Raw genomic sequence first — 25,018 nt, 5'->3', positions numbered from 1 at the left:
GTGGCTGGCAGGCGAGCAGAAAGATGCAGAGCGGGACAGTAAGCAAACGTGGCAGCCATAAAAATGTCGACAACATGCCTGAAAAGTGTTTCATTCCACCAATTTCGCTGCAGGTGCGCCCATAGGGCACATTTTAAAGTTAAAGCTCAAACCAATACTATGAAATGTTTATAAAATGCACAGAAGTGGATGCAAATATATAGCGCTCTTGACAATATAAAAGTTCCAGTTACCTGTAACAATTTCCAAATGCATTCAAAAGTTGAAAACTAAACCTGTCCCAATAGCTGTTAAGCGTTAGAATTAATTTGGTATAATTTATCCAGATACGGATTTTATTGAATACTCTGTTGGCGAACTATAAATAAATCAATAAGTAGAATGCCATAATTTCAAGTATCCCTATTTAAAGATGTGTTGTCATCTTTGGTGCACGGCAGGCATTTTCGCCGTTTGAGTTATCAAAACAGACAAGCTGAATTTGTAACAGAGACATACAAGAAGACAGTCAGCTAATTATGTCAATTAGGGTGCAACAACAGGAAAATCAGACAGATCAGTAGAACAAAGCAGTTGATCCTCAATTTAATTATACATATTGGGATCGATCCCAATCAAACACTGAATCGAACAATTATATTAACCATTAACCGAGTTAAGAAAACTAGCCTCAATCTAAAAAAATTGGTGAATTGATAATTTTATAACATTAAAAACCTAAAACCGTTTTCGAATTTCTTAATAAATATGATCGTGTGGACTTTCTTTTAAATATTATTGTTTAAAGCAATTTTAAGACTTCTAATCAACAGAGTTGTTAAAAAAAGTGTGACTTTCAAGTTCAGAGGATATGGTAATATTTCGCTTTCAACTCCGTTAAAAGAAAAGCTGTTAGGGAACGTTAAAATCTAAAATATTTTTGCTAGTTACTGAGGCTTTAAATTGATCGAAATCGCGAATCGCAATCAAGTTTCAAAAGTTTTATTTCGAAATCTTTAAGAATTGCATACATCCATTATTGTATAAAGGTAATGTAAAATTTTTAAAACGTTTTAGTCAAACCACATTTACATCCAACATAAACCATTAAATTTGTGTTATGATTGAATAAACTTTACAGTATTGAATAAAATGGTTCACTTATGTTTGCTGTGTATTTGCTTTTCCAAATGATGGCACACAAAGAGTGACATGGGATTGACGTCTGCACGTGTGAGTGTGTAACTGCGTGTGAAGGACATAATATGCAAATAAGTTTTGAACAACATTCAGTTCAATTCAGTCGACTGTTTAACAATGGAAGGAGACAGATAGCAAGTGTCGGACTGAGAGCAAAAAATGGGTCAGGGTCGAGTTCGTTTTATGTGGAATAACAATGGCTACTCAACCATTAAGTAGACCAATTCGTTCGACCAAAAATTTCAGATGCACACAAATACACCGGTGAAATTCCTATCTACAAAAATCAACTCACGTGCCAGCGTTGTACTAGTTATTTGAACAAAACAAACACACACTCATTCAGACCGCAGCCCGAAATGTGCACTTTTCCAAATGGCAATGGGAAAAGCTGAAAACGAAGACAATGCTGGCAAAGAGAAGTGGCAGTGAGGCCAGGACAGGTGGAAATCTATACAAACAACAAAAAAGCATACGCCCAAACTCTCGTAACAATAACAATTCAATCAAATGTTCGCCCTCCTCGTCTATGGAAATCTTCGAATGGAAACAAACAACAGTACACGCTTTTGGGCAAGAGGAGTTAGGTAAAAGGATAGGAAGGGGCAAAAATGTTTTGATTAAAATTAGTTGAATTTTCAACACAAGCAAGAGCTTTCTTTTCAGCCCAAAAAGCGCTCTGTGAGTTTGCGCAGGACATTGTGTCCTAACTTAACCGTTAGGGCCTTTCAGAACTGAAGAGAGAATCCTTTAGAGATGAATCGAAGGAGGAGAGTTTGCGATGTTTTCCCCTGCTGGTTATTTTTTTATTGTCAGTATAACTCACTGATTAAACTACAAAAACAACATTTAGTAAATAGTAAGGAACATTCTCGGCATATTTATTGGTTGAAGACCCAATATTAACAATAAATTTACTATAAAAGATAAGAAATCATTAAAGTCGAGTGTCCCAACTATTATGTAGCCGTTACTTAGCTAATCAATTTTTTAATAATAAATACGCCCCCTGAAAACAGTCTAGTTTTAGGTGGCGCCATCTGCCGGAATATGTACAATATGTGGTCCCACTTTGAAATAAACTTGCTGCCTTCTACCTGCTACATACTTTTCAACAAATACAATATACCCTTTTAGTACTTAGTTGCTACTGTATTATACGGTTGTATTTCGTTGATGCTTACGTTCTACGTATTAAGTATTTCATTTTTGTTGTAGTTTTCTCTAACTATAAACATTTATTTTCCAACTGTTTCTGGCACACCATGCATAGCAACCCACAAGTCAGACACTGTTGAATTTTGTTAGTTTTTCACATACTTCCACACTTGCTGGAAGAAAAGTGAAACCACAATTTCAAACAGCTTGGGATGAACTAGGTAAATGCATGATTAATTAACTTATTTTAGTAAAACAGGTGAATTTTTTTTGTTTTTCTTTTGTGTCTTCTGTGTATAATATAACCAATACTGTCTGCCCTCTTTGTAAACATGGAGTGTCAAATATAAGACACCCGCTACTTAGCTAAATCATTTTTAAATAAATATACCCCCCTAAAATAATCGCAATGTCTAGCAATATTTGTGCTAACAACTTTTGAAATAACAGTCTCAGAATGACATGACCAACTTTCGAGATTTAAGGCCGACTTAAAAAGACTTGCGTTGCATAACTATAGTTTGCATGTTTAATCCGAAATTTCTTGTTCTCTGCGGACCTTGAACACCATGCGTTGTGCGAAACTTACCTAGTTGGAATAATCTTAGTACATATAAATGTGTATACTCTGTTGTATCCAAATCGTCATGCACTATATAACGTCATATTAAAACTCCAGCTTATAGAGAAAGTTGTTCAATTTTTGTTGTGAGTTTTTTTCAACTTGCAACACGTGCGGCACTTTGTTGTCGTTCAAATAGCTATATAGTGCCAGTGATGCTTATAAAATGGCTGGCTGTTGTTGCTGAAAAAGTAGGAGTGGCCCGAGTAACCCCGGTTACCAAGCCGCTGCTGCAAAACGTGTGCATTTTCACAGCCGTTTGAACTTGGCAACATTCGCAAAATGTGCAACATGGCGTAAAGAATTCTTGTTAAGCGCAGCAGTTAGCTTTCGAGGAGGCATCAGTCCCGACTGAAAAACTTTACTTTGTATCTATGCACAGATGCATATGGTAATATTTATACGCACAAATGTTAAAGCTGCAATAACATAATTTTCAGGGCAAACAATAAAATAATTTGCCGCATGCTTTCAAATTAATCCACCAGGAAACCTCAGAAATAATTTGATCAACTTTATCAATACAAATGCAAAATACCCAATTTTTGCCATTGACTTCATAACTCTTGATTGTGTGCATTCAAACACAAATAAGCCAATTGCACAAATTGACACCATTGAATGAATAAAAGTACCCCCTCGCACTTCCGCTTTAAGGCTTAAATCCCGGTTAAATTTTCAAACGATTAAGCTTAATGCTAGGCATAACAGGCCAATTAAAACACTTTTTATTTTTTTTGGAGATTTTTTCGATACTCTTCATCTTAGAGAATAGTTTTCACACAATTGACCTAAGCATTTTGGACGAAGTATAAAAATAAATTCGTTTCATTAAGAGTTTATTTTAAATATTTTTTATTTTTATTTTGTACTAATACTGGAGTTGTATAATTTCAAATATAGTTAATTTGTATAAGATTGTGATACGCGAGGGCTTTAAAAATAGACGAAATCGAATCGATATCATTTTCAATCATAGCCCCTCTAACGATTAAAGACAGAAGATAAACTTATGTTTATAAGCGAAAAATCGAGACCGACTACACTTTATGTGTGGTTTCAATGCCATCGAAAGTAACTGGAAAGTAGGCGACGTGGAAAGTCGAGAGTAGGGCGCAACTTTCACTTCGAAGGACACAGGAACCGCCCACTGACGTAGACGGGTTGTCAATCCCAGTCCATTGTCCGCTGTTCGCTGAAGCGCAGAGCGGAAATCAGACGCCATATCGTGCGGACATGTTCGACAAGGCCCGGGCGGAAATGGAGAGCCGGGCAAAAGTATGGAGATTACAAAAATGACTAGGTAAATAACCAAGAAGAGATAAGTCTTCAAATGCTGCAAGCCAATAAAACGCAGTCAGTGCACTGCACATTTTTCGAATCTCATGTCCCATAGAGATGTAACGCAAGTCCGAGTTGGGAGGACATCACAAACGATTTCAGCATGGGAGGTCAAAGCCCTCCCATTGGACTAAGTTTCGTTTTGAAAAATGCATCAAACAGAGGAAAGCACAGAGTCACGCAGTATACGCAAATGACACAGCTGCAGTTCCACTTGTGTATACATTTCTAGTTGCAGTTTTAGTTGCAGATACAGATATGTATTGAGAGCGTTTCAGTTTCGGTTTGGAATCTGTTTGAAGTACATGTTCTATTTCTTTCTTATATTTATTTTAACCAGTCTGATTTAATATACAACTGTTTTAAAGTTTTCTTTTTTTTACATAATGATGATATTTATTTTACCAATTATTTTATGCTTCAGTATTCTAGAATTTAAATAAACTGAATAAATATTTAATAAAATAAAATGATATATTCAATATCACTAATTTGGCCCATTTAGTTCGCTAATGCGTTTGTTGGCCTATTTGAAGGCACTAAAATCGATGCGTTCCTCGAAAGCCAGCTTTGTCGTTGACGTTTTTATCTGCAACTTCTCGCCCTCCCCTGAGACGGTCTATCATCCAAAATCCATTGAGCTTAACGTATGAGTACGAACGCGGAATGCTCTGCTCCATATTCCCTACCCACTCTGTCAATCTGACATGGTCTATTAATTTTATTAGTGTCATTGCATACAGCTAAAGTCTCAGAATTCAGAATACCCTCTGCTGGGAAGCCACTTTTTTTTGGTTGAAATTCTCATTTTGTTTCCTGCAATCCATGAGTTGCATGCACAAAAAAATTCGGTATTTCATCAACCACAAAAAGTGTCCGAGAAAAGATATATTCTCAGAAATGTTTTCTACAAAAAACTTATTTTCGCTCAGGTTGCAGCTTTGCCCCAAAATAGTGCCAAATAATATCTTTTCCGCCAGCAAAATGTAGTACACTTGTCTTTTATAATTTATTTGTTGCATTAGTGAATGTCGTTGGCAGCAGCACTGGCGGTCACTTCAGAATGTCTGGGCCCCCCCCCGAACTCCTAAAGGGAATAAATATTAATAGAAAGCATTTAACTTACAGAATATTTTTATTTATGTTATTGTTTCTTTGTAGAGTTGTTCAACTATTAACTTGCCAAATAGCTATGCTTTGTTATTTTAACTATTTATCATTTATAGAACGCTTTTTCACCACCACAATACTTTTATCTAAATGTAAAGTCCATGGAACCGGCAGCTAATAACATAAAAACCAAAAAAAAAATCAGGAAAAATCACATTTTCTATAGTAACTGTAGTAGTTTGTGAGGATTGTTTAAATTTTATTTTTACAACACCGAAAATTCAGCTGGACATTAACAATTCCTTGGTATTCTACCGTATGGGAGAAAACAAACAGAGACACTGCAGCAAACAGACACGGCACAGTGAGGCAACGAAACTACAGTAAACACTGCAGGAAGTGGAAAGCAGCCAGGCGTGTTAATTGTGTCATTTACATTGGCAAACAAGTGCGAGCGAACAAGTCAAAGGCTCAAGCAAATTAATGCGCCTGAGCGAATCTGCCGAGCTCTTTGCACAGTGGAATTAACGGCGACCAAGGAGCTGGCAATATATGCAAATAATTAATTTAAGTGAACTGCGGTCAGATGTAAAGATAAATAAAGATACAAAAAAAATCTTGTCAGAAGTGGGATTCGAACCCACGCCTACAGAGTAGACTGCGACCTGAACGCAGCGCCTTAGACCACTCGGCCATCCTGACAGTGACGGGTTCTAGCCCAAACGCCAATAAGTTTCTTTGTCAATTGATCTAGCCGAAAGCTCTTGCCCCATGAAAAGTTCTTAGTGGAAAACTTTGATATACTGACCACTGATCGATAGCACAAGCATTTCGATATTTAAGAAAAAAATCGTTACATTTGCAGTCAAAAATTTAAACGTAAAGTTCCCGTTTCCAAATCAAGATCCATGTTGCTGCTCGATGAAAACTAAAAATTGTTTCTTTTATTTATTTATCCAGTATTTCATATGATCAAAAATATAGTAATGCAGTGGTACTTATCTTTAATAATTGTCTTAATTCTTTATTTACTTGTAACTCATTTCGTTCTTGTTACAATAATGTATTTGATCAGTGTGATAGGTGTTGTGTTTCAAATTGGAGATAAGAGGAAAACACTGATACTGCTTCCTTCGCAAATTATACAGAAATAAAAATGTGTATTTTTCAGTTGAATTTTATTTTAAAGAAACGCAACGTTCCCCACAAAAAATTGCTAAACGTTTCCTAAATATACATAGTTTAACTAAAAATATGACTACAATATATTCAAAAAGTCCTTGCACATCTAAAACAAATATTTTTCATTTAGGCATTAATTTTGGCCCTTTAGTGGTTTTCATTGTTTTTTATATTTTAGTACTAAGTCTTTCATTTGTTGCATTTTAATTTTGACTTTTCTCGTTATGTGTGTTTACATAATTTTTTTAATAAAATTCATTTGATGTGGTTTTTCCTTTAACTAAATTGAGCTAAAATATATATTACATTTGCCATTTGTAACCTTTTTTCGCCTTTGTGTAATTAAATATAATTTTTGGATGGTTCCATTTGTGTTTAGATGCATTTCTTTCACGCCAAAAAGAAGCATTTTGCCAGGAAAATTCGCATTTTTCACTTCTTAGTTCGTGCTTTTAATTCATAATCAAGTCGCTTTCTTTTCAGATTTCAACATTTCATTCCTTCAAGATTTCCATACATTAAACTTAGCATAGAGAAGTACACTAAATATTATATAAATTATACACATATATTCATTTATATATTTGTGTGTATATATCGTATGTACATAATTAATAGGCAACCACTTAAGCTTACTATAAAAATAAGTATTGTTTATGCAATATTCATTTGCCACAAAATGTACTAAAAACCGAAAACTGTACAGTATACAATATTCATTCTCATTATCTTTATCATTGTCAATCTGATCAACAGCATTCTAAGCACATACACAGCGCACTTCCAAACCAAACCCAGCTGCAGCTGTCTATCAACAAAACTTCAACAAACTTTATTTATTAGGATGAGAAACGAGTAATTTTCAAAATTCTGGCAAACAATTGGTAAATGAGAACATTCTGTCTTTACATGCACAATGTTTTCTCGAATGTTTTGCTCGGCTTTCAGATCTTTTAGGACTTAGGCTAGTTTGGTTTTGGATTTGGTATGCATGCAAATGCCGTGTAAGGTGCTACTAAATCGCCATTAGTACACACTAGCTTCATTGCTGCTGCTCCACTAATGTAGTTGTCTCCGTGTTGTTGTCGTTGCTGCATCTGCTACTCCTGGCTTAGTACATTGACTTTCATGAGGCGTACATGCGGTTAATATCATGCTGATATCTGTCCTGGATATCCTTGCGCTTCAGCTTGAAGGCAGCCGTCACCAGTCCCATGTCGGGAGACCAGACTTCCTTGCACAATGTGATGGCGGCGGGCACCTCAAACTTTTGCAATTTGCCTGCAAGATACAAGATTGCAATTTTAGAAAACTTCGTAAATATTTAGGTCTTTATCGCAACTTACATTTCCGCGCATGTTCGGCAATCTCCTTGAGTATAGCCTTCTCAATGACGGGCGATGAGCACAGCTCTTCGTAGGTCTTGTCTCCCAGTCCATGTTTTTCGGCCAGCTCCTCCAAATGCTTCTGGTTCGGCACGACCAGCGCCACGGTGAATTGCTTAGTGGGGTCTCCATATACGCAAATGTTCTCAATAATTCCACACGTCTTCAACTCAGATTCAACCTTGCCCAGAGAGACATATTCGCCGGCCTGCAGCTTAACCAGATCTTTCTTGCGATCTGCAGGGGGTGGGATGTCAATAATCGTTTTCTTGCATATAAATGCAGTTGGAAAACCTACCAATAATCTTAAGTACGCCATCAGCTTGGACTTCGCCAATGTCGCCGGTCTTAAACCATCTTCGTCCGTCCTCCTCGAAGAAATCTTCGCTTGTCTTTCCGGGCAACTTGTAGTAGCCCTGGGAGACACAATCGCCGCCAATCAGCACCTCGCCCTGAGGATAAGGCTTGTTTGTCACGCGGTAGTTGCCCTCTTCCCAGTTGACCAGACGGATGTCGCATACAGTCAGGGGTCCTCCAGTGCGTCCATATGTCATATCGCGATCTTTTTTTGGACAATGGAGTAAATTACTTGATGGGATACGAATGCCGGACATTCAATCACTTACAATCCATTACTGTGGCGCCGGACGTGGTTTCCGTGAGGCCATAGCCCTGGATCAGCTCTAAGCACAGACAGGTCTTGATTTGCTCATGGGTGTCTGAGGACAAAGGCGCTCCACCGGACATAATGATGCGCACCTTGCCGCCCATCAGCTTTGCCACCTTCTTGAAGACCAATCTGCAAATGAATTAATAGCTTAGTAACTAACTCAAGGCCCTGATAAGTGCACTATTCTTACTTGTCTATTAGCGGCGTCTTGTAGCCACGTTGCACCCACTTGACTTTGTACTGGTAAAGGAATTTAAAGAGCGATTTCCTGAACGCCGAGCCCGAGTTGACCTTGTCGTTAATACCCTTGGAGATGCGATCGAGTATCAGCGGCACCGAAGTCATGCAGGTGGGCTTCAGCACGGTGGCGTCACCCTTGCATCCACGTTTTATCTTGCTGCTGGTGTCGATCAGGGTCAACGGGGTCGAGTAGCCGATGGGCACGCCAGTCATCAGGCACACACTCTCAGCAACCAGTTCAAAAACGTGCGCCAGGGGCAGGAATCCGATCAGAACATCATCCGGATAGATGGGAACCATGTCAACGAAGCCCTTCATCGTGGCAATGCAGTTCTTGTGGGACAGAAGGACGCCCTTTGGTGTGCCGGTGGAGCCTGAAGTGTACATGATGATGGCAATATCATCGCCCTTGGGTGGCACGTTCTCTGTGGAACACAAAAGAAAGGCAATGGTAAAAAGGGTTCTCTTTCGACCAGAAATAAGGAAGTGTTACTAAAAGACCCTTGTTGGCCCTCTCTTATAATTTATACTAAAATGTTTTCAGAGCATAGAGCATGCTACCCTCATTGTGTCACATTTAGTGAATTTTCAAATAAGTACCGAATACACTTGGCATACAAAACAAATTGTTTCAAAATTGCGTAGGGTAAAGGTTTTAGTACCAAGACACGATTCAGAATGGCAGATGTCCTGGAGGAGTATATCACCCTGACGCCGTTGACTTGTGTGCAACAGTGCAATGCTTTACTAGGCACCACATCAGGAAAACCGAAAAGCTGCTTTGTGTTTTTCACTCTCTTTGGCGCTTACTGCGGCGTACTCGTTTACCGGGCATATCGATCATATGCCTCGAAACAAGGAGGAGATGGCGAGAAAATATCAGAAGGTATTCAGCTTGAGGCTAAAGCAGAATTTTTAAACGTAGAGCCAGGTTCCAGCCTTGTGAACGAGTTTTTAGACCGAGCGCAGCCAATCCTGTTGCAGCCGGTCGAGTTTTCCAGCACCGACATGAGGTGAGTGATGCTTATCACTAAGAAATCTGTTGACATATTCTGCCTTTTTTACAGATGGCGATATTGCAGCCAAAGGGCTAAACCAGATTTCAGGCTAGGCGGCTCAGATAGTGACGATGAAGCAGCCGAGAAAAATGTCATTGAAGAGCTCGATTCGAAAAGTAATGTAGTTGATGAAGTCGAGCCCACCACATCCACCACAAAGCCTGAGGGGCATATGGAGAATGTTGATGGTAAACATCACAAGACAACCACCTTTTCGGTGTGAATCGCTTTGCGCAATGGCTAGCAAATTTATCGTTTGATCGAGAGTAGAATAAATCCTTATTTTAACACCCTCTTAAAACGTACCGAATTTGCTTTCCTGTCCGGTCTTGACAACCTGGCTGAAGGGCAAGATCTTGACGCCGTCCTTGAAGCCAGTGGTTTCCGTCTTTTGCAGCTGATCCTCGATGTAGATAATGTTCTTCACCAGCGGGCACTTGTCCAGCAGAGTCTTGAACTTGGGCAGCAGATCGTGCGAGGTGATAACCGTGGTGACTTCCGTTTCGGTGATGCCTAGCGACAGATTCGAATGTTATTTCGGGGGCGAACATATATGCCGTGTGCAATGTACTCACAGTGGGCGACTCCATCGTCGCCTAGTGTGGCATAGACGGTGACAATTGGCATAGCCTGTTTGAAGCATCCGTGGGCGGCCATCATCCACTCGGCCCGCGTCTCGGCAAAGATGACGATATTCTCGCGCGGCTTCTGTCCCAGTTCTCGCAGACCGCGTCCGAAGTTGGCCGCCGTGCGCTCCGTCTCGGTGAAAGTCTTCCACTTGTAGTCACCCAGGTTGTACTTCTTGAAGACACGTCCGTTCTGCTGCACCTCATCCTCCTCGCTGAGGATTTGGCGCGTGCCCAGACAGCGCTTCGACGTGTACGTCTTGGCCACATAATTGAAGACCTTCTCCAGCGTGTCAATGTTCTCCTGCAACATCTTCACGTGGACATCACGCGGTGGATCCGTAGTCCGGTAGGTCAGCTCATTGTCATCGTTCTTCACGATCTTTGCCTGGAAAATGTGCAAAAGCGTGGCGATTACTTCATTATTGTGTCAGAGGTGGCTATTCAAATAAAAGCTAGATTAGGGGAGGGACCACAAAGTAAAGTCGACAGAGAGATAACAGACATGTCAGTTTTCGAGGATTTGTTGAGGTGGTGAGGGCCATAACTCAGGAGATCATGTTTCGTTGACCAACACCAAAAAGGATCTCCAAACAGGGAATTCAACTCTGGGTACGATCACCAGTCCTTGGAACATTTATTGTGCGTGTGCTATGTTCATGTGTGTGGGGTATGGGGGTGCCCCAATGTGTCAGTGTGTTCGTGTAATGTGTGTATGTTCCAAAACATATAGTATTATTAAACTATTAAAAACACATTTGCAAAAGTTAAACCTCAATGTCATCCGGCGCGTACTTGGACTCATCGACCAACATTTTCTGGTTAATGGGCTTGGCCTGTAGGGGAAGTAGGAGTTGAGATATGCGATGAGAAGCTAGTTTAGCCATAGTAACGGATAAAGATTTCCTGACCCCTAAACTATGAAACCACTGTACTTTTCTTAATTGTGATTTGACTAAAAGCAATGCACTTTGTTGTTTATAGAGTTTACAGCAAGTTGCACACAAATTTACGAAGCAAGAGGTTTTAGTTCCCGACGTTGGCATAACAAAAATACATAAACCTTATCAGCCGACTGAAAGCGTTCCATTTAGATAGTAAAAATTAGATAGAGACGTTTCTCAGCTGGTGCTTTTCCTTAAAAAGCTATAGCTGGAAAAATGAATTTATTCTAGCTAGCGGGCTTGAATTGTGTTAAAACACGCTGCATAAGAATTTCTGAAGTTCCTTTATTTAATTGCTAATTTTGAAGTTTTTACTTAAGCTTTGAGAAAAGAGTGTGAGCAACGCAATGATCCAATTCAGTAACGAAGTCATACAATTCCTCCACGCATGTTTCAGTTGTTTTGGTTCGGCCATTTACACGATCATTGCACTCTTGATACTTCTTGTACAAAGACTGAATATGATATTTAGCTTCGCATTTTTCTCTTAGGGCTTCTTGTGGATCAACTAACTCAGTTCCTTCGTCATCGGCTTTAACGAAAGGTTGCGAGAAGAAGCTTTTGAATTCCATACTTGCAGCTTTTAGAAAATACAGCTAGTATCGAATTGAACCATTTATTTTCCAGGGAATGTGTTATAAGCTAACTCTCATTTGGAAATATCTATATAGTTTTCTGAATGACAGATAAGTCTTTTATAAACTACATATGTATATATTCCATGGAATTTTATCAGTAAATATTTTTTAAATTTTTCAGCATGACTCATAAGGGGGAATAGCATTGTACAAGCGAGTTTCCTGATTATTTGGGGGATACACAATAATTGTTATTTTTTTGGGCTGAGCGACTCTCTTATCAGGACCACCTACACAGTCTATATGGCCTGACAACCTGTGCACTTATCGTACACAGCAATGATTGGGTGTCCTAACATACGCGAATTAATAAAGCAAAACGAAAGCAAGGAAATCGCTTCGGCTAATTGTCGCATAAAAAAGCGAATCTCTGATAAAGACACATAGATAGTGGAAAAGTGGACCTGGTCAATAAATCAAAAGTCGTCATGCACATAGATTAGAAAAAAGAAATCAAACAAAAACGACAACTGCCCGAATAAAGCTTCACAGGAAAGAAACTAAATCTGGAAAAACCTAAATAAAACTGATAAGCAAGGGTGCAGTTTTCAAATAAATATATACGAAACTAAAGCATGCGATTGTAGCTAAGTAGTCAAGTCCCTGCACTTTGGAACGTCCAGTGCAAAGTCGAAAGTATTTCAGCTACACGATTCTAGAGATAGTTACAGTCAGCGCACTGATTGGCCGGGTGTAATTAAATGGCTGTTTGCCATTTTGTTTTTTGTTTTGCAGCTATCAAAGTTTTTTGGCATCCTGTCAACACGCTTACCTTTACTCGACGAGAGTCCTGCCGGCGTTTCCAGGGCTTCTGCATAACCAGGTACACAGGGAGCGTGATGATGTCGTACATGAAGGCGATCGCCTTGATCGCGCCAATTGCGCTCTGCACCCAGAAGCTGTCCATTCTAGAAAGGCAATAAAATATACAAATTAGTGACCAATTGGTATGTAAATTTCAGCAGGCATAAACTATTGGTTTCCCCGTCTCATCACGTATACGCCCGGTTGGTTGGCTGGTTAGTTGGTTGGTTGTTCGAACGATTCTCACATTGCACCCACCCACAGGTTGTAGCGCCGTCGCAAGCGGAAAACCAACTGATATCACCACCTGCTGCTGCTGCCACTGTTAGCATGTCTTGAAAGTCCGAAAGCGGAAAGGGGTAGACACTCTCACGCTCAGTTCGAATCGAACCTCGGTGCTCAGAAAACGCTTTTCGGACGGGCGATAACAAGTGAAGAGCACTGGAGGTGTTCGGCTTATTATCAGCTAGAGATTGCAATATCTCACCCTTAAGGGGCCCGACTAATTGGTTATTAAAATGAGAAAAAAAAAAACTAAAGTGCATGCATGATTATATTTTAGCACATTAATCTTTACATATAACAATGTTGCTATTTTAAGAGTTTTAAAGCACAAATGTTACAGAAGGGAAACGAAATAACGAAGTCGTGTAAGCATCCTTTACAACTTTGACTAATATCAGCGAATGTAATCTATTACTTTTAGTCCATAAGAAAAGTATTTTTTCTCCAGACCCCATCCAACTTTTAACCGCTGGGTTATAGCAATACATATTTTATTAATTATCGAGTAATCGTTACAATGTGAAAAACTTTACAAAATGTTGGCCTAATAACCGAAGCGAACATCTTTAGAATTTTATATAAATACTTTGCTTTCATTGATTTCATTGTAATTAGCAAACTCAGTTTTTCTTCACATGCTTATCTGCCCTGATTTCATTGTTATTAGCAAACTACGTTTTTCTTCACATGCTTATCTCTATATTATTTTTGTACTTATCGACACCCGAAAATATCCTCACAAACAATTGTCAGCAATCTCACTTTCTTTGCAATTCCATAAAAACTGCCGCCATTATGCCAACTTTTTATCACTTTATTTATAATTGCATAAAAAAAAATAGCTCATGCCATTTATATTTAAAATTTTGTTTCCTCATTAAAATTTTGATCGCTAGCCACCAGTTCACTAGATAAACTTATTATCGCAATGCTAATTTAATTCAAATGGTAGAATTTTAATTTTAAATTATTGCAAGGCAACTTAATTGGGGATTTTGCTCATCCATAATTGTTTATCGCTCGTCGATGGATTAGTTTTACTGGATGTTAACTGGTTGTTGAGAATAATTGAGAATAGAACTCAGCTAGAAGCTAGTTATCTTAGGAACCGAATCATGCTGAGTTTGGCATTTAATTTAATACATAAACGTATATAGAACATGGCATTTGTTATATGTGAGCGATCGTAGCGTGTGGCACTTATTATAATCCGTAGTAAAAATTGTAGTTAAAGACTGCACACTTGATAAAGACATCATGTATGAGTGCTGGCCTGATAAGCAAATTGAACGATAGCCTTGAACTTGTATTGCGCAAGTGGACATGACGTCAATTTCCCAAGGCAATGAGCTATTTTCTGGTTTTTAGATCTGATTTTTTTTTATTAAATAATGTAAATGAGTAAAAAAAAAAAACTCAGTTATTATTATTAGCCAAAAATTGGTTCTATGTTTGAATCCCTGTAAATCCCTGTAAATGTAACAAGACCCATAACCATAAAGCCAACACTAAATGAAATACATACATATTTACTCATTGAATACAAGAAAAGCAAGCACATATTTAAACAGATATTATTTAATAATGTGTATCTACTTACTGCGCATCGTCTTCGATGAACATCTTGCCGCTTGTTTTTCTTTGTCCGATGTCCGATTTCAATGGGTTATCTTGATGGGTGGTGGAAATTGGTGAGGTGCGAGAGGAGTGACGCTCTCTTTTTAGGGGATATCCTCCAAAGGAGCTTTGCTCTGATATATGGCAAGGACGAACAAACAATGGATGCAACAATTAAACGATGATGTCAGGTCCCTCTCTAGATGTGGTTCTGTTTGTTGTTTTCACCTGCAACCGGAAAGAGAACGAATATATGCATTTATGTTGTGAGAATGAGATAAGACAACAGAATGGGGGAAGTACGAGTAACAAAGAAAGCATCCAAATCTGCATATTTGCATACAACCGCAACAAAAAGAGTGTGTGACATAAAAACAAAAGATACTTAACAAAAAAAATATAATCACTGCTATCTTTTAATACTATTTTTCTACAAAAAGTAATTTCCCGTCTGCGTTCTTTGAATAGATAAAAATAATGAAATTGCGTCAAAATCTTTTTCAATTAGGCAACATTAATTCTGGCCTTCTTATATATTATAATCAAAACCCAAACAAGTTCCTTTTTATTGTTCTGCTTTACTGGATGATTGCCAGAAAATTAAAATGTTGATAACAAGAATATAGAGAACGATTAGAAATAGTATCAACAGAGAAAAAAAAATATATATAGACTAAAATTAAAATTAGACAGGCAGTTTAAATAGAAAATAAAAACCAAGAGAGTGATTGCATAACCGGATTCTCTAGCCCTCACTGTCACTCTCTCTTTCTCATTCCGCCCATTAGAAAAGATAGAGAAACATTGGCATAGGTCGGGGACATTAATTGGAACTATTCGAAATCTTTGGCATTAATTTACACAATTTTCAAAAGAAACACCTTCGCGCTTTTAGTTATAAACAAATGTTGAAGGCAGGTGCCAAAGTCCGCCAGACCAAGGTTTATCCGCTCTGAAAGCCGATATCAACTGTGTTCCTTAGAATCTGCCGTCACTGATAAACAACGAAGAGCATTCCATTCCAAGGCGGCCAAAGTTCACTTCTTATGCAATCGCTCAAAACATAAAAATCATGTGATACGCGAGTGATATAAAAGGGTATGCAAATGAGAAACTTGGTTTCAGTCGGCTTCGGTGGAGTGCATTGAACTGCCCCCAAAATACAGATCTTTTGCTCGGTTATCCCTCGTACCTCTGACATATGGTTAAAACTCGGAGGAGCAGAGTCGAAACCGTAAACATTGTGAATACGTGTTTTGTTTGCGAAGAAAGAGAATACGTGGACTGCGAAAACAACACAGTTCGGTATTTAAATATATGCAAACAAAAAAGGCAGTTAGCAAAACAATCGGCACCATGGGTTAAATATGGTTTTCTAGAAAAAACCATATTATTCTTAGGAATATTTTCTTTAGAGTTACTTATAATTGGGAATCTACAGAAAGCCAAAGCATTTAATATGGATATCCTAACTACATATGGTATTGTAGCTATTTGAATAGGGAAGAAAAGATTTTAGTCTCAACGTATCCATAAAAATAATCAAAACGAAATCTATTTCAAAAAGTAACTTTTAGCTTAACTAACCCCAAAATGTAATTTAAAAGTTGGATAATGTATTTTAAATTTCAATATGTTTTCAATAAGTGCTTTGACAACCACTGTACAAGATTCAGAGCCATCGAGTGGCGCAAGCATAGGCGAAAGTTGTTTAGCTGCCGTTGTAGGTTAATGAATGAAAATTAAATGAAAATTTGAAATCGTTTAGCGTTGCATATCCATGGGTCGTGTATAAACACTTCCACAGATCACCAATGTGCCAATCCGAACTTGAACCTCGGGTCAAAGATTTATCTCAAAGTACACCGAAAGAGACGTACGTATAAAACGAGAACATGGAGAATGGCGTGTTGGAGGCAAAGGTTATGCCCAGTGTTGTGCCTAACTAAGTAATCATGGTCCGGTTAAAAACAATAAGGAAATTGTGCGCATTAAGCCTGTGATTACTGTAATCCGTACTTTGGACGCGACACGCCCCCAACACCGCCCCTCTGGTCAACAATGTGCCATGTCGCACATTTGAAAAAATTATGGTGGTTGTGCCCAAATAAGCACTGCTCTGAGAACTGTTGAATCAGATCCGATTCGTAAGCCTTGGGGCTTAGAAAACGCACACACGCGGCGTATGCGTAATTTCTTACAACGACCACTTTAACCGGTACAGAGGTCAACAGCCATCAAATACTTTTTAAAAATCATCAACACTTGCGGTGAACTCAAAAAGATTGCGATGGAATTTACACCGTTTAATTTAAATTTCTGAAATCATAATATCCGTAGGTATTTATTTATAAAAGTTTTATTTGTATTTGTTACGATCCAATAAAGATGAGTTGATTAACTTAAAAGGCCATTTGGCAAATGAGCGTTTCGGTACACTTAATCGCATCGTTAAAATACAATTTTTAAAATTAGAATTTTGACAGGTAAACAGTAATTTTACCCATAAAAAAACGGGTCTTAAGAATATTACGGTTCAATAAAAATACATTTACTGATAATCTTTATGGTTCGGTTAAAATACAATTTGGAAATGAGTTTCAGCAAATAAACAATTTATTTTTGGAGAGCTACAGTCATATAAAAAATAAGTTGATAACCTTAAGCGTTTAGAAATATAAAAGTCACATATGTCTTCTACTTACACTTAGTCATAATTAAAAATACAGCCAGCATTCAACCAAGTGCAGGCTTACAAACTGTTTGTAATGTTAGGGTGAAACTCGTTTAATTGCTTCTATTAAAACAAAGGCAGAAACCTTGCATTAATTACAACTGACAAAGGTATGTAGGTTCTCGTAACTGTTTTTCCAACGGCTGTGGTGCTAAAATACACAAACTCTTTCCGATTCGGAATTGATTGCTATTATTATTTGCGTACATTGCACGACAGACTGCAACCGGCTGAAAAGCATTGAACAAATGAACACGTAACGCTTGATTAAATCAGAGAACACAAATGGAAACGCTACGAAAAATAACGAATATGAACTAGACCAGACCTCGAACTTGAAATCACTTATGTGCTGTCGATTGTAAACTGTTACTTTTGCTGAGCACAATTAAAGTCCAAGATCGCTTTTTGCTCCAAACGAAGACATTACGAAATCGCAAAGCAATGCCAAAATTCGAGTGCAAAGCGTTCAACGTTAATTTGTATAGAATAGCAACAAAGAGAAAACCTAAACTCATAAAGAACACGTCATCAAAAATGCGTCAGACAAAAACGTGTCCATTAAACGTGGACTTCATTTTCGTATTTCATAGTATTTCGAATATGTGGTACATTTCACTTTGTTTTGAGTAAGTTACGCAGTAGGTAAAGAGGTGACTCAACTTGTAAGTTTTCTGTTTGGGCAACACTTTCGCAGCTTTAGTTTTAGCCACCTGTCTTTTCTCCGCTGATCAGCTGCTACACTGTTTACAATTGAAAATGCGGTAATTGCCGTGCTTGCATAAATATTTTTTGAACTTTGGTCAAGGTGCCAGGTTTTATGGGAAATAGTAACGGGAACACTGGATTGCCTTGATATTGAAACGGACGGGCGGTGGAAAGAAGTGAAAATGTAAGAATACGACATTATTCTGCCCGCCGCGAATGCGCATAATGCAAAATTTTAATGGAAGTGCATTATTTGATTTATTTATTTCCATGGAGGCGGCGTTACGTGAGTGTCTGCTATATGTCCGTCTATCTCGCTCCCTCGATCGGCCAGTCTCTGAGGAATAATGGGGTAACAAAATCATCGTATGACTGTGTCAAAGTCCAAAATAAAAATACTTTTTTTTTGCAGTCGCAGTACACACATAAGCACGAGTAAAATTGTTCAAACGAGATTGAAATAACGACAGCAACAATGCTGTACACAGAAAAAAATTGTGGCTTATATAAAAAAAATTTTACCTTTGTTTTTTCATTATTTAGTGTTTATTGACAATTAAAGTGATATGTATATTTGAAAGAAATTCGTGATATAAGTTTACAAGTTTCTTAGGAGCCCATTCTGTGTCGTATTAAATCACAAATGTGTTAACTTAAAACCTGACAAAATTACCTTTTTGCCTTGGAAACTTTTTGAAAGATATGAAAAACAAAAAAATATTTGCTGTGTGGCCTCAACAGCATCAGCAAGTGAGAACAACATTTGCACGGGGCGTTGAATATTTCATTGAATGAAAAGCAGCCACAGAGAAAGAGTAACAAACATGCAAAACAAACAACAGAATGTCCGTGTGTGTGGGTGTGTTTTGGAGGCAAACTGAAAATAAATTTGATTACCGCCACAGAGCAAGAGAAAGAGAGAAAGGAGAGAATAACACCACCCACACGCAGAGAGAAAAGAAGATCGACCGACTCTCATTTGCACTCGCTCACTTACGCATGAATGCTCGAGATATGTAAATGGGCCTGTGTGAAAGTAAGGACAGCCGCGTAGCGCTAAAATAAATGACCTAGACAGGCGAGTACTTATCTTTAGAGTGACCATCAACCGAAGCGCACGTGCTCCAGTGAAATTTTCCAGAGGAAAACAAACTTTGACAATGATCGTGAGAGCAAGAGGCGATGGCAGTGGCAGAGGCAAACTCAAAAGCCCGGTTTAATCGAAGCGGTACTGCGCGAAAACCGGTTAGAAAATCTACCAAAGTCAAGACTAAAATAAACACAAATAATGCTCATACGATCCAGAGGCTTAGATCAGAGGGGTTGATCAGAAATATTACAAAATTATAGATGGGTTGAGGGGTCTGAGAAATTATATGTGAGCATATGTTCTTACAAAATAGGGATAGCGATGCCGCATTAGATTAGATTATAATGAGCTATAAGCTTCCAGGAACATAGGTCTTTACTCCAAGTCATCTTTTAATAGAGCCCCTGTTTCCTCAGCCACTGCCAATAAAACTGAGATACAAATCGACTTGTTTTCTAAACCTGCCACTTGCCAAACATATAACTTTTTTTGAACCGCAAACGAGATACAAAAATTCGCTGGCATGCCAACCAGAATTAGAAACAGGAACAAAAGCAGAATTTTTCGGGTTTAAAGCTAACGACATAGTTGGAGAAATAATGCAGTTCGAGAAAACGTTAAAAAAGATACTTTTTATACCCTTGCAATAGGGCAGTATAGTTTTAGTCAGAAGTTTGCAACGCAGTGAATGAGACATTTCCGACCCTATAAAATATATTTGTTCTGTCCGTCCGTCTGTTTCTACGGAATCTTGTCTCTCAGTTTTAAAGCTATCTGCGTGAAACTTTTTAAAAGTTGTCTTTCTATTGCACGTAGTACAGAAGTCGGAACGAGCCGGATAGGAAAAATTGGAAAACAAAATAATTTTTTTTTTAATGTTTCAGAACTACGGTTCTAATTTCATGAAAATCGGCCGACTATAGAATATACCTCCCATGGGAACAATCGGAATATTAAAAAAATAAATGAGACAACAATTTAAGGAAAAACAAACAGCCTTATTGCCGAAGAAAAGTAATTTTTTTGAAAACTATAATATGAGGTTTAAAATATTTTCTATTATATGAAATTTGTAACAAATATTTTACATAAACATAAAATCATTTATAACTAGTTTTATATCTAATTTGGTTATATACTCATAAATAATTTCTTTAAGAATGTGAATAAAAACACCAAAAGATAACTAACTTTTTAATGATTGGTACAGTTATGGTCACAACAACAATCACAACAAACTAAATTTACCCATCTTAAAAACGAATTTGCAGTTAGAAGAATAATAAAGCGAGATATGTAATACAATCGGCAGCTGTTGCATCGGCAATCCGAAAAATAACGGTAAAGTTAAGCTGTTGAAGCGGCGGGCAAACTGCCAAATCGGGGGTTGGGCAACAGGCCGATTACAGATTGTCGTTACAGGGGCGGTTGAGGGCAGGGCGCTGGGCGGGGTGATGCCCAGACATCGCGTGACTATTTTTGACTCTGCGCCCAGTGCGATAAAGAAAATAGGGATGCGAAATAAGAATCAGCAAATGCAGCTACACAGAAAGAAAATGTTAAACTTTACAACTGCATGCCAGAGAAGCCTCAAAGTTAATATAATTTTTTTTTTTGTAACCTTTTTAATATAAAATTTCTTTCAAATGTAAAAAAAACGTATATATTATAAATTGTAGAAATCATTATCATTGCAATAGTAAAGAAGTTCTTGAATATTACAGTTTATTTAAGAAATTTCATAAATTTATTTCTTTGTAAAAATACAATTTAAAAATTCCAGCATTTTGGTCAGTGTATCAGTCGGAGAAGTCACGAGGCGTTGGGCGAAAGGGACGGCGGCGCTGGGTGGCACTTTGTGGTGGTTGGGTGGCAAGCGGCAAGCAATGTGGCACGTTTTTCCATCGTTATACCAGCTGAAAATCGTATGAGTTTCAGGGGAAATGTTGCCGCCGCCAAGAAGCTTAAAGCAAAGTACAATAATATTGCGGCGAAGAGAGAGACAGAAATTGAGAGAGCCGGTTGCATGCGAGTGTGAGTCTACTGTAGTGAACAGGGCGAAGAGCACGGGAGAGAGAGACAACGAGCCTGGGGCAAAGTGTGAAAAGGTCAAAGAGCAAATTGTTTACATGAGGCAACGCAACCGCAATGAGAGATGGGCGGAAAACTGGGCGGTCTGGCCATGAATGAAAGCTGAGACCGGCAAACACGGCTCGCCCACGAGGTGAAAACTTTTGGTATGGGAAAATTCGGTGCAGGTGGTGTTACATTTTGTGACCCGACTAACATTAAATTTCAATGAGCTGAATTATAAGAAGAATATTTAATAAAAAGCAAATTACTTGAAAATTACTTATGAAACTTATCAAATCTAATATTTTAAATTGGTAATATGAATAAAGACCTTTTAAAATGTAACAAATTTGAAAAAAATAACTCAACCACTTCCATCCCATAATTATCATTTTAATATAAAAATCCTAGATTTTATTTTTATTACGTTATATTTCGAGAAATATAGTAGGGTTTACTCTAATCTATATATTAAAAACAGATCTTTAGGACTAACCATTACGGGACAATCAAAACTTATGAGACCATGAGTAAGAAAAGTTCAAGTGCTAAAAGTTCGACTGAGTAATTCGTTGTACATTTTTCTAAAAAACCAAATGACAATTTTTTCAGTTCAAGTTCTTTTAATGTTATGGCTGTGACAAATTAAGCATTTTTAGTTCCTACCTTTACTAAAACCAATCCATCCCATCCAGAATCGACTGACTTGAAATAAGCACGTAAACCCGCTTATCGCTTGTCTATCTCTTCCGGATGAACTTTAGAATAGCTTCCAGCTTGATGAACGGCCGAATGTGTACCCGCCTAGTAAATATCTACCGGCAGCTATGTGAGCGATATTCCGATTATTAAGTGCTTCCACCTCAAATGTCTGAGGCGCGTTTCCGGCCAAAGCAAAAGCCGCGCCCTGGAAACAAAAGCGTGGCATGAAAAGTGCAATCCGCCCACTAGGCGTTCACCCACGCCACCCATCGCTCAGCTGGTTGCAAGGTATTAAAAACATATGACACACGGCACACACACTGCCACATACCGATGACCCCGAACTGAAAACCACCCGTCTTCCACCCACAAAGATAAAACTCGCATGATTTTCAGTTGGTATAACAAGCCGAGACAAAGAGAGAGATATATCCAATGGGAGAGAGGGAAGAGATATAAGACAGGGGAGCGAGTTTGCGCAACACACGTTACAAGAAATTTACACGTGCAAGCCAAGTAGGGGAAATCCATCAAAAGAGAGCGAACAGAGAGCGAGAGAATTTGTTTATGTGCGTAGGTCTCAAACGGAATGGGACTCTCCCCACCGCATTTAATTAGAATTTAAACTGCCTTGGGAAAGAATGCAATTAACAGCTTAAAAATAACGGTAAGGCAGCCCGTAAATTACAGTGCAACTTGTATAAGTAATATATTTCGACACTTTACTTCGAGACAGAGCGAATAATAATGAAATATACCTTGATCTTCTTTATGGTAAAACTTTGAACAGGGTTTCTATTTCAGGATTCAAAAACTATCTACGGAAGAATATTCCTAATAGCTTATTAACATTTATTTTGTATATTTTTTCAACTTACTGTACCTGTATTGCATTGCATTTAAAAAAATTTGTATGCCCAAAAAAATTTTGATTTTTGAAATTTATTGTATCGATAAAACAAAAATTGAATGTTGGAGATCAGAAAAAAATCATTTGTACGGATTTTTATGCAAATATTAAGTATGAACTGTAAATAGCCTTAAACCAAAACCAAAAATTTAAATAAATATGAATAAATTATGTTATGTACATGTTTTTAACAAATGGTAACGAATTCGAACACACACATATAATATAAAAAGCACATTGGGGGAGCAAGTTATGGAAGTCCGACTGTGAGATCAAGTGGCGAAAGCCAAACAAATCAATAAACAAACAGCAAACAAAATAAGTCTGGCCGCCAATGGCAACCAATTGCATAAGGAAAGTGCAGCACCAATACCCGGACATTTAAATTGGGTCAAGAGAGAGGAGGATTGTTGATTCCTGGCCTCGAAAACTAAATTTATTGGGTAAATTGATAAGGTGGCGTGACATCCTTGAAAAGAGGAAGCCGGCCGATCCGAATGATTGACAATAACTTACCTCTTCCAGGGAGCCTAGTTCTCAGTTCTAAACGGCAGAAGCGTAATTTTTGGAGGGCGCACATGTAACGATTATCAGAACAAAATACAGAAATCAGCCAACAGATCACAGGATCGAAATAAATCACTGATTATATAAATGACGTTTTGTGCCAATAAGAACGCACGCACACACACACGCACGCAAACGCACACGTAATACCAGCATAAAATAAAATGTTGCGTTGGCGTCAACACGTTTTTCCTTCTATTCTAAATCTATTTGTTCTCGGAACGCTCAGACTTTTTTTTAGATAGTCTACGTTGCGCTTTAATTGATAAAACTTTCGCAAAACTTTCACAAAACTGCACAATTGCTCACAGACACAAATGCAGAGGGCAGCGGGGCACGTGTATAGGTGTGTGTCGGTGTGTTTATCACGCCACTCGAAAATCACTTTTCTACTTACACACAACTAAGTTTTTTTTTTTTTAAAACTGTGTTTTAATGTATTTTTTGTTTGTGAATTTGCCTTAGTGAGTTTGGCGCCCGCTTGAAAAGACGGAAAGACGCACAACGTTCTCAAATCAAGTAAATTTTGTTTGTGAACTTATTCGCCGTTTTGCCACGAGATTATTTTCTTTCTCCTTCGCCGCTCTCTTTGCACTCTCTCGCTCTCTCTCAAACGCTCTCTGGCAGCCGCTGCCGCTCTCTCCTCTTAAGTGTTTTTAGTTCTGGCGTTTTCACTCAACTTTTATTGAAATTGATTATTTTTTTTGGCCACCGGCTGCATTTTCACTCACATCATGCCACCTACAATTGCGCTGTTGTTTTTAAGCCTCTTTTTCACGGTTTTTGCGGATTTTTAACCATCTATTTGCATTTTACCGTGCCTAGAGGTGGGGAAACATTGATACCAACATTGATGTCATCGATTTTTTCAAATATCGGTCCTATCGATATTTGACAGAGATATCGATGTTTATCCATCCATCTCTGTCTCTTTCTGTTAGTTCGACGTTCCGCTAAAATTTCACTGCAAAATACAAACCCACCACACGCACGCAAATTCACCGCTAGAGGTGGGGAAATATCGTTGCCAACATCGATGTCATGGATATTTTCAAAACATCGGCCCTCTCGATATTTGGCAGAGACTATCGATGTTTTCCCGTTTCTAACGATATTTTCTTGCCACTGTTAACATCTCACTCCAGTTCTTGTACAGTGCAGTGCCCTTAACACCAAGATTGGACACGATTTATGTCTCAAAATTACATATGTATGTAGCTCACGAAAAAGTTTACATGAGTGCAAGCCATTGCGCTATGGGAAATATTTCAATTTTTCGTATATTAAGTCAATTTGGTCGGCACAGTTTCCTATTGATCCTAAAAACCTAATGCAAAGAACTAGACCAAACTACCTTTTTTTTGTTTTAAAATAT

The 25,018-nt window shown here is 38.1% G+C and overlaps 3 protein-coding genes, 1 long non-coding RNA gene and 1 other non-coding gene across 13 annotated transcripts; 2 read left to right on the top strand and 3 right to left on the bottom strand.

Annotated features, from left to right (window-relative positions):
- Window positions 1-6,029: 6,029 nt before the first annotated feature.
- Window positions 6,030-6,112, bottom strand: Trnal-cag (transfer RNA leucine (anticodon CAG)). The gene has a single exon. It is a non-coding gene; the product is annotated as a tRNA-Leu (tRNA).
- A 908-nt stretch (window positions 6,113-7,020) lies between these two features.
- On the bottom strand, window positions 7,021-24,468 carry LOC128256775 (fatty acid CoA ligase Acsl3). Of its 9 annotated transcripts, none has more exons than XM_052987388.1 (11): window positions 24,375-24,468; window positions 23,593-23,619; window positions 14,843-15,087; window positions 12,926-13,061; window positions 10,521-10,959; window positions 10,252-10,458; window positions 8,838-9,312; window positions 8,604-8,776; window positions 8,276-8,539; window positions 7,939-8,214; window positions 7,021-7,873 (listed from the first exon to the last, which is right to left on the bottom strand). In XM_052987388.1, exons 3-11 carry the CDS (start codon window positions 14,863-14,865, stop codon window positions 7,719-7,721), a joined length of 2,148 nt encoding a protein of 715 aa, XP_052843348.1. In that variant the 5' UTR covers window positions 14,866-15,087; window positions 23,593-23,619; window positions 24,375-24,468; the 3' UTR covers window positions 7,021-7,718. The 9 variants fall into 9 exon arrangements, with proteins under 9 accessions (XP_052843348.1, XP_052843347.1, XP_052843352.1 ...); XM_052987387.1 differs by lacking the exon at window positions 24,375-24,468 and adding an exon at window positions 24,041-24,261; XM_052987392.1 differs by lacking the exons at window positions 14,843-15,087; window positions 24,375-24,468 and adding an exon at window positions 24,041-24,261.
- On the top strand, window positions 9,419-10,246 carry LOC128256776 (uncharacterized). The gene is made up of 2 exons (XM_052987394.1): window positions 9,419-9,900; window positions 9,955-10,246. Exons 1-2 carry the CDS (start codon window positions 9,566-9,568, stop codon window positions 10,166-10,168), a joined length of 549 nt encoding a protein of 182 aa, XP_052843354.1. The 5' UTR covers window positions 9,419-9,565; the 3' UTR covers window positions 10,169-10,246.
- LOC128256777 (cytochrome b-c1 complex subunit 6, mitochondrial) lies at window positions 11,781-12,906 on the bottom strand. The gene has a single exon (XM_052987396.1). The coding sequence runs from the start codon at window positions 12,085-12,087 to the stop codon at window positions 11,827-11,829; it is 261 nt and encodes an 86-aa protein (XP_052843356.1). The 5' UTR covers window positions 12,088-12,906; the 3' UTR covers window positions 11,781-11,826.
- Window positions 18,257-18,956, top strand: LOC128256778 (uncharacterized). Its single transcript, XR_008267814.1, has 3 exons — window positions 18,257-18,485; window positions 18,578-18,653; window positions 18,714-18,956. It is a non-coding gene; the product is annotated as an uncharacterized LOC128256778 (long non-coding RNA).
- Window positions 24,469-25,018: the final 550 nt, after the last annotated feature.

This window comes from Drosophila gunungcola (genome assembly GCF_025200985.1).
Source record: "Drosophila gunungcola strain Sukarami chromosome 2R unlocalized genomic scaffold, Dgunungcola_SK_2 000030F, whole genome shotgun sequence".
Taxonomy (NCBI): Eukaryota; Metazoa; Arthropoda; class Insecta; order Diptera; family Drosophilidae; genus Drosophila; species Drosophila gunungcola.
Note: the sequence above shows the minus strand (reverse complement) of the source record. Positions and strands in the feature narration are given on the sequence as shown.